The 10,140-nt window shown below is 35.8% G+C and overlaps 1 protein-coding gene across 1 annotated transcript; it reads right to left on the bottom strand.

Annotated features, from left to right (window-relative positions):
* Positions 1-1,095: 1,095 nt before the first annotated feature.
* On the bottom strand, positions 1,096-9,470 carry LOC122293563. The gene is made up of 5 exons (XM_043102118.1): positions 8,690-9,470; positions 8,376-8,573; positions 5,080-5,471; positions 3,046-5,010; positions 1,096-2,997 (listed from the first exon to the last, which is right to left on the bottom strand). The coding sequence occupies exons 1-5, from the start codon at positions 9,468-9,470 to the stop codon at positions 1,096-1,098; spliced, it is 5,238 nt and encodes a 1,745-aa protein (XP_042958052.1).
* Positions 9,471-10,140: the final 670 nt, after the last annotated feature.

Raw genomic sequence — 10,140 nt, 5'->3', positions numbered from 1 at the left:
TTACATGTTACCTAAGCAAACAATTGCTCTATTTTTTTTTTTATCATGATATATATTATTAATTAAATAAGTTGTGTTTTAACAATGTTTGTAAATCACATGCATGGGGAAACTGGCAATAATACTATTTAAATTTAAAATAGTTACAAAAAATTAATGATATATTAAAATTACACCATTTAATTAATTTTCAGATTATTTCACGGCACTTAAAAAGTCATGACGCTTTGCCCGAGATGGGACATGACGGAGAACCAGATTGTACCCCACTTCCCTATGTAGACAAAAAATAAGAAATTTGAATGACCTGCCAGTTCTGCTTGTCATTTAGAATTGAAAAAATCTACACAATTTTCTAACATCCCAACATCCCACTCTTTTTTAATTTTTTAATATTTTTTTTGAATTTATTCTTTTTAAATTAATTTAATTATTTTATTTATTATTTATATATTAAATATTTAATAAAAATTAAAATAATAAAAATTAAAAAAAATGTGAGGTGTTGGAGTGTTGGGAGGTTGTGTAACAAAACCCTTTAAAACTTTTAGATAAAAATTTTAAATTTTAAAATTAAATATTAAAATATTATATTTTAATATTATTATTATTTTAAAATTTAAAAAAAAGAAAAAAATTATAATAATAAAATGAAAATTTTATATTTAAAATAAAAATTTTATCTGGCTAAATGTAATTGGTATTCTACAGTTTACCCAAATACTACACACAAGATCACAACACAAACTGGAATGAGATGAAAAGAAAACCCAAGAATCACTTTCTTGATTCTTGGAAGAAGCTTTCGAGGAGCTCTCAACCTCCAAAACTGCCTTTCTATTAAACTTTCTGAATGAATTTGCTTACAGGTTGCTTTGGTTCTTATACACGTTTTACAGAAGTAAAACGTTATCGTTTACAATATTCTCAGGCTGTTATTACAGTTATTAAAACTCCCCGTATCACTTACCCAATACTCACCGTTTCACTCCACATGACATAATCCTTCCTTTACTTAAACGCACAGTTTCAGCCCTTTACATTCCCTTCCCCTTAACAATGTTCTTGTCCTCAAGAACTTGACACTCCTCCCTCTCAAAGGACCTTGCCCACAAGGTGTGGGTACTGATCACGTAACTTCCACAAAAGTTCCCAAGTGCTATCTTCTGCAGAAGCTCCTAACCATTTCACCAAGACTTCAGTCACAGCATTGTTCCTGATTTTCTTCATCCTCCTTTGCAAAATCAACTCAGGTTCAGGTTGAACTTGCCCCTGAGAGTCCACAGGTGGTAGTGTAGGCAATGGTATAACATTCTGGCCAAGCTTTTTCTTCAAGCAAGAGACATGTATCACAGGATGGATCTTTGTAGAAGAAGGCAATTCAAGCCTATAGGCCACTGTCCCAATCCTCTCCAAAATTTTAAAAGGTCCAAAGAACCTTGGAGCCAACTTAAGATTATGGCGTAAGGCTACAGTTTTCTGTCTATATGGCTGTAGTCTGAGAAACACCCAATCCCCCACTTGAAATTCCCTTTCAGTTCTTCTTCTATCTGCAAAATCCTTAATTCTATTTTGAGCCTTCAATATATTCTCCCTCAACATCACCCAAAGCTGTTCTCTGGATCTTAGTTGCTGATCTACTGCAGGATTGACAGAAGTTCCTGCTACATAAGAAACTAATCTGGGAGGTACATATCCATACAACGCTTCAAAAGGGCAAATTTTAATTGAAGAGTGACAAGTGGTGTTATAACACCATTCAGCCAAAGGAAGCCACAGGTTCCATTCCTTAGGTTTGTCACTTGTATAGCACCTGAGATAACCTTCAACAACCTTATTCAAAGCTTCAGTTTGCCCATCAGACTGTGGATGATAAGCAGAACTGAAATTGAGAGAAGTGTCTTGCAATCTAAATAATTCTTTCCAAAAATTACTGGTAAAGATAGCATCTCTATCTGACACAATGGATTTTGGCAAGCCATGGAGCTTGAAGACCCCAGAAAAAAAAACCTGAGCCACTTTACTTGCTGAATAAGGGTGTGCCAAAGAAAAGAAATGTCCAAACTTGGTGAATCTGTCCACCACAGTAAAAATGACAGTATAGCCATCTGAAGAAGGTAATCCTTCAATAAAATCCATGGAAATATCTGCCCATGGTGAAGATGGTACAGGTAATGGCTGCAAAAGTCCAGCTGGATGCAAAGTTTCATGCTTGCATGCTTGACAAATTTCACATTCTTTGACAAAGGTCTTAACATCTTTGCGCATCCCCTTCCAATAAAAATCTTGTTTAGCCCTGTGTAATGTCTTGTGATAACCCATATGACCAGCTTGTGGGCTATTGTGAATGTAATACAAGACCTTAGTCTTGAATGCTGAATCTGAAACCACCACAATCTTCCCTTTTCTTAACAGCAAGCCCTGCTGTAAGGTGAAATGTTTTGGACCCTCAGATCCATGTTGCAACTTCTCATAAATTTCTCGAATGGGGGAACAAAGCTGATAGCTTTGTTTCAACTCTTCTATCCAAAGAGAAGTAGGAAAGGTAATGAGTGCTAAAGTGGCTGTCTGCTCTTCAGACTTCCTGGAAAGAGCATCAGCTACTTGATTTTCCTTTCCCCTCTTGTAATCAATGGTAAAATCATAGCCTATTAGCTTAGATAACCACTTCTGTTGAGTTTCTGTACCTACCCGTTGCTCCAATAAGTACTTAAGAGCCTGCTGATCAGTCTTAACTTGAAAAACTCCCCCTAACAGATAAGGCCTCCATTTAGCTACAGCAGAAACAAGAGCTAGTAGCTCTTTCTCATAGGTTGATAAAAGCAATGCCTTACCTTTTAATGCCTTGCTATAAAAAGCAATAGGCTGACCCTCCTGCATGAGTACAGCCCCCAATCCAATACCAGAAGCATCACATTCAATAGTGAAGCTTTTAGAGAAATCAGGCAATCGAAGTACTGGTGGACTTGTAACAGCTTCTTTCAATTTCTTAAATGCCTGAAATGCCTCCTCAGACTAATGGAAACAATTCTTTTTCAATAAAACTGTTAAAGGGGCAGCAATAGAGCCATAATCCTTGATAAATTTTCTGTAATAGCCAGTGAGGCCCAGAAATCCTCTCAAGGCTTTTAATGATTTCGGAATAGGCCATTCCACCATAGAAACAAGCTTAGAAGAATCAGCTTTAACACCTTCAGCAGAAATGATATGCCCCAAGTAATCAACTTCATGCATGGCAAACCTACACTTAGACATCTTTGCATATAAAGTATGTTGCTTCAGCACATGTAAAACAGCTCTGAGATGTGAAACATGATCTCTCAAATTCTTACTGTAGATGAGAATCTCATCAAAGAACACCAAGACAAACCTTCTTAAAAAAGGTTTAAACACATCATTCATTAACCCTTGAAAGGTTGCAGGGGCATTAGTAAGGCCAAAAGGCATTACTAAGAACTCATAATGGCCTTCATGAGTTCTAAAAGCTGTTTTTTCAATGTCCACATCTTTTACACGAATTTGGTGATATCCAGACCTTAAATCCAGTTTAGAAAAAACTGATGCTCCAAATAATTCATCAAGTAACTCATCAATGACAGGTATAGGGAATTTGTCTTTGATTGTTACCTGATTTAAGGCTCGATAGTCCACACACATCCTCCATGATCCATCTGATTTTTTAACAAGCAAGACTGGTGATGAAAAAGGGCTCTGACTGGGTCTAACCACTCCAGTTTTCAACAAATCTCTCACAATATTCTCAATCTCATTTTTTTGATAATGAGGATACCTATAAGGTCTGACAGAAACAGGACCCGTACCCTCCTTAAGAGGAATACTATGATCAAATGACCTGTTAGGAGGTAAACCAACAGGTTCTGCAAAAACTTCCTTGAACTCTTGCAATAATTCATCCACTTCTTTCACCTGATTGGCAGGTTTCCCACCTTGATCTTCAGCCCTTAACTGCAAAAACCACCCTTGCTGCCTTACCAAGGAAGACTTGAGATTGCCCTCCCCATTATGTACCCTTATTCCTTCAGATTTTAACCCATTCAATGTGATCTTTGAATTACCCACTGAAAAACTCATAGACATTGAATTAAAATCCCAGAAAATTGGCCCTAAAGTCTTGAGCCATTGAACTCCCAAAACCATATCACAACCTCCCAATGTCAGAACATGAAAAGGAATTCTAAACTTGGAATCTTGAACTTTTATGACTTCCTCACATCTTCCTCCACTAATCAGCTTATCCCCATTAGCTACTTCAACTTGTAACTTCGAATCCTTATGGACTTTCAGTTTTGCAGTTTGTACTACTAATGGATCCAAAAAATTGTGTGTACTCCCCGAGTCCACCAAAATTTCCACCACACAACTTCCTACCCTCCCCAGTAACTTCATGGCATTACTAGTAGAGCACCCAGAAATTGCATGAATGGACACCTCCACTGCTTCACCCTCATCTGTCACCAATTGTTCACTGGTTATAGGAGGTTCATTAATTACCTCCTCTACTTCTATGGCCTTATCCCCCACATTTTCTACTTGCATTAGGTACACCCTAGGAGTCTTACACACATGTGCAGGATTCCATTTTTCCTCACAATGATAGCAAAGGCCTTTCTTCCTTTTCTCATCCATTTGTGAAGAAAAAACTTTCTTTACTGCTAAAGGAGGTCTGTGCACTTTATTAGTTTCCACCACAGGCTCGGTTGGTACTGAAAACCCTCTCCATGGTTTCTTGATAGCAAATAGGTATTCTTCTTGGATTTTTGCTAACCCATAAGCAGCACCAAGATTGACTGGACTCAACATTTTCACACCCAATCTGATCTCATCTTTCAACCCACTCACAAAGTAACTAAGTAGGTGTCTCTCAGACAAGCCTTGTAATCTATTTGCTAAGTTATCAAACTGTGATTTATACATAGTCACAGAAGTTGTCTGTTTCAACTTAGCTAATACTTCCATTGGATCATCATATGATGATGGTCCAAATCGAACCTACATTGCAACCACCAAAGACTCCCAAGAATTAAATTGCCCTGAATTCAAGGCAGTTTGGTACCAAACCAGTGCCTCACCTTCCATATGAAAAGATGCCACCATCAATTTCTGATGAAATGGTGTTTGATAGCAATCAAAGTATTGATTTGCTTTAAAGACCCACCCAGCAGGATCACTACCACCAAATCTTGGAAAATCCAAACGAAAACTTCTCTGCATGGTCCTATCTTCATGACTTCTAGGTTCATTAACCCCTTCTCTATGAAGATTAACTTGTATTGATTCAACCAAAGAACAAAGCATGTCAGAAACATGCTGTAACTTTTCAAACATACCCGTAATAGCCTGTTGATGTGTATCCAACTGCTTTTGGAGGACATCCTGATGCTTATGCAGCTCTTCCTGCTGGTTCTTCAACGCTCCTCGTGTGCCTTCTGCCATCACAGAACTGACGACCGCTGATACCAATTGTAATGGGTATTCTACAGTTTACCCAAATACTACACACAAGATCACAACACAAACTAGAATGAGATGAAAAGAAAACCCAAGAATCACTTTCTTGATTCTTGGAAGAAGCTTTCGAGGAGCTCCCAACCTCCAAAACTGCCTTTCTATTAAACTTTCTGAATGAATTTGCTTACAGGTTGCTTTGGTTCTTATACACGTTTTACAGAAGTAAAACGTTATCGTTTACAATATTCTCAGGCTGTTATTACAGTTATTAAAACTCCCCGTATCACTTATCCAATACTCACCGTTTCACTCCACATGACATAATCCTTCCTTTACTTAAACGCACAGTTTCAGCCCTTTACACTAAACAATTCATAAGACAATTGATAGCAGAGGGATATGGCCAAGCGTCTTACTGGGACAAGACTACTAACAAGAACATTAAAAAATAAAAAAACGTGAAAAGACTGGAAAAAACATAGATGTACGAAAGAAGCTTCTACGATTGAAAGTTTGAAATAGATGTCAAAATTGGAAGATGCAGAAAGACCGTGTAAGGACTGCGTAACAAAAGTAAGCCAACCAATCCAAACCTGCCAAGTGATCAAATGCTTTCTCTGCACTGTATCTATCTTTTTCTTAATATTTTTTTAATAAATAAATGAGTTTGAGCTTCTTCTCATTTTGTTCCGTGTGTACTCATAGTTCCCTGGAAAATTCAATAAAACTTGCATTAAAACTTGACAAAAATTCTATTGCAGAAATTGTTGTGCTACACACAGAACAAATAAAAATAAATAAGCAATGAGGCGAATAATTTGGGCTAGGTCCCTTGTTTTGAAATCCAATTTGTAGATTTGTCGAATGCAGTTTGATCTAAAGTCATTAATGAAGATCTTCAAGTTCTTTTTATCAAGATTCCTTATTAGAGAGTCACGTATATCAAAGGGACTTTCCAAATTGATTACTTATCATCAGAGGAATGAGCATCAGTGCCAGCACATGGGTTTCACACACTTATAGAGTTTTCATTCAAATTAAGTTGGAGGATACTTCCTACAAGCCATCTAATAATAATAAAAAAAGGACAAGTATCTATTAAATATGTGACATGCACGTAATTTATTTTTTAAAATCAATTAAAATTTGTCATATGTTCTCTGAATAAAAAGCATATTTGTTTCTAACATGATGAAAAGCTCATGACAATTTTTTAAAAGCATGGTGTACAGAAAAATTCTCAGGACAATTTATTTAAAAGGAAAACTATGCACACCATACTACTATTATATGATTTACATCAAATTAAGTAAGATGTGACATATTTATCACTATTAAATAATTATTTATTATATATTTTTTTATTATCAAATAATAATAAATATACTGCATCATATTTGAGTATATAGCATTACACTTTTAAGAAACAAATACTACACCAAACTTACTCTTTTTTTTTTTTTTTATCTTATTTTTTGAATAAGCTTGATTTCATTCCTGAGTCTTTGACAATTGGTCAAGCCTCGGTCCCCACATGGACCCTACCTTGTATAAGTAGTCGTTGAGACTTCTTTCGATCGTACGTAGACTTCCAAATATTTTTTCTAGCCGCCTAACTTACTTCTGTAAATTAGGTTGGAAGAAATTTCCTCCAACCTATTTAAAAAATAATATATTATTTTGATATAAAAATAAAAATATATAAATTTTCAGTAGTAAAAAAAATTATATATTAAATTAATATCATTTAGTTGACATATTATTTTTTGAAACAAATTAACGATTACATGTTTCCTAAGCAAACAATTGCTCTCTTTCTTTTATCATTATATATATTATTAATTTTCTAAGTTGTGTTTTAACAATGCATGTAAATCACATGCATGGGAGCCTGGCAATAATAATATTTAAATTTAAAATAGTTATAAAAATTAATGATGTATTAAAATTACACTATGTAATTAATTTTCAGATTATTTCACGGCACTTAAAAGTCACGATGCTTTGCCCGAGATGGGACCAGACCTATTTTTGGAGAACCAGATTCAACCCCTCTTCCCTATATAGACAAAACATAAAAATGTCTCAATGACCTGCCATCAAGAAAATTGATAGCAAAGGGGCATGGCAAAGGGTCTTAGTGGGACAAGCCTACTATAAAAAAAAAAAAAAAAAACGTGAAAAGGCTGGGAAGTTATTGGGACAAGACTAGGGATGGGCTCTGACTCTGACTCCGAGAGGAGTTGGAGGAAAAAAAAATTTCGACTCCGACTCTGATCGGAGTTTGGAATTCCGATCGAAACCGGAGTCTGAACTCCAAGTATATTTGGGCTTTGGCCCACCTTCAACTCCGAAGGCCCAATTCCGACTCCGAAGGCCCACCTGGGACTCCGAAGGCCCACCTACGAAGGTCCGTACGCAATACTAGATCCAACTACCTAAATAACAAAAACACAAATGACATTGATTAGACAGTCATACGTTACACAACTAAATAGTAGTAAATTAGTAATTAAACAATAACAAAGTCTTGATTTTTGAACATCGAGAAATGAAAAAAGTCTTGATTCTTGAAGTTTAAGCCAGTAGCCACTACCATTCGATATTCGTTCTCATAATGTTTTATCTGCAAAATAATACATATGAAAATATTTTAGAAAAATATAGTATAAAATTATGAATTATGAAATTGTCAATAACTTTTTAAATGATTTAAAAATACTAATCTAGTACCTGAATAGCATCACTCATCCATGTACTTGTAACTCATCCGCAATTATCACTCATCTGCAACTATGCTAAGGTTCACGAGTAGGTCTACAAAATTATAAAAATTAGAAGTTGAATAATTAAAACATTACAAATATTTAAATTATCATTTAAAAGCATATAAACTATAAATTTACTTGATTCAAGCCTATAGCTCTCGGAATCAATGATATCTACTCCAATGGGCATTTCACATAGCCAGTTCAGTGTACAAATGAGGGCCTCCACAGTTGAAGCTGATAATGAACTCCGATAAGCATCCATCACATGACCTCCAGTGCTAAACGCCGACTCAGAGGCAACCGTAGTGATAGAAATAACCAACAAATCTCGGGCTATTCAGGAAAGAATAGGAAACTTGGTGAAATGAACCTTCACCAAGTTAATAACTGAAATGCATCACTAGGGACCTCGACATTTTCCATTAAATAGCATTCAACCTCAGATATACACTGCATAATATTCCTCGATGCACGCCTTTGATGATATCGCTGCACCAATGGTGATGAAAGAGTTGCAGCAGAAGCAGTGTAATCACCGGAAGATGTCGAACTGGTCGGGTGTGAGGAGCTACGGCTACCACTTACTGGAGTAGGATGACTATTACTGTTGTAGTGGCCATATAAGTTATCAATATCCTTTCTTAGCTCTTTAATAAACTCTTCAGCCTTCTCTTCCCCAAGGATGTCAATAAATAAAAATTGTATAATTTCCAACTTATATCGGGAGTCAAGGATTGCAGCCACAAGTAATAGTCTATTTATCTTCACAATATCCCTCCAATATTTTTCATATTTTGATTTCATCCTCATAGCCGTAGCAAATAACAATCCCTCACTATTAGCATAATTCTGTTGCAAGTGATCATGAATCCTGGAAAGCTCGTCTAAGTACAAGTTTGCAGTACAATATTTGCATCCAGATATCCGCATAGTTGTATCATAAAATAACTTCAAAAAATCAACAAAAGACTTCACACAATCCCAATCAACTGCATCCGGCGCACCGAGTCCCCTTCTCCTCCCAGTAGACCCTATCAAAGCATACCTTAGACCCCCATCTTCGACCTCCATTCGCAAGAACGCCCTTTCGTACTTCTGTGCCACCGCCAACATCATATATGTGGAGTTCCATCGAGTTGGAACATCCAAACACAACATGGCAGAACATGGAATCTCAAGTTGTTCTGCTATCACCTTAAACTTGCCAAGCCTTTGGGGGAAAGCCCTCATGTAACAGCCCGCTAGAAATTCAATTGTGAAATTTCTGTTAACTTTAGGAACCTTGTGAAAACCTCATAAGCTTTCACGAATCCATTAATCGTATAGGTTTTTGTCTAATTACATAGTTAGTGTTATTATTTACTATGGTATCAGAAGTGTGTTTTTGATTATTGGAGATAGTTAGAAGTGTCAAAATGTATTATGGTTTGTGCCATTAGACTCAGAGGGTTATTTAAAGTCGTATGGCGCAATAACATTTTTTTTATATTTTCGGACAAAACGCCTGTTCAAAACTGTAGATATTATTGGATAAAAAGAAATATCTTGAGGTAATTTTCGTGAATATTATTAGGTAAAAATATTTTGAGTTGATTTTTATAGATATTATTAGATAAAAATATCTTAAGTTGATTTTTTGTAGATATTATTGGATAGAATATTATGAGATAATCTTTTATAGATATTTTGGGTAGGAGAAAACTACACTCAACTCTCAACTCCAGCCTTATCATCTTCCTTATCTCATCCATAAGTTGCTCCAGCCATCACCTACAAACTTATCTTCATTTACACGTTCCTTTAAAAGAATATCAAATACTTTCTTTCGGACAACTTTTAGGAGTTCTTTTGCACGCCCATTTCGAAGCTTTTGTAAGTGTTTTATCATAAAGTCTCCTTC

The sequence above is a fragment of the Carya illinoinensis genome, chromosome 14 (assembly GCF_018687715.1).
Source record: "Carya illinoinensis cultivar Pawnee chromosome 14, C.illinoinensisPawnee_v1, whole genome shotgun sequence".
NCBI lineage: Eukaryota > Viridiplantae > Streptophyta > Magnoliopsida > Fagales > Juglandaceae > Carya > Carya illinoinensis.
This window is presented reverse-complemented; position numbering and strand designations above follow the sequence as displayed.

Bases quoted from the DNA above. Each gene is read 5' to 3' on its own strand.
- LOC122293563 (XM_043102118.1), bottom strand. From the start codon at position 9,470: ATGAGGGCTTTCCCCCAAAGGCTTGGCAAGTTTAAGGTGATAGCAGAA. The intron at 8,574-8,689 runs GTATATCTGAGG...TTTCCTGAATAG, and splicing joins ATCGAGGAATATTATGCAGT to CCCGAGATTTGTTGGTTATT. The intron at 5,472-8,375 runs GTAAATTTATAG...AATTGGTATCAG, and splicing joins GAGCTATAGGCTTGAATCAA to CGGTCGTCAGTTCTGTGATG.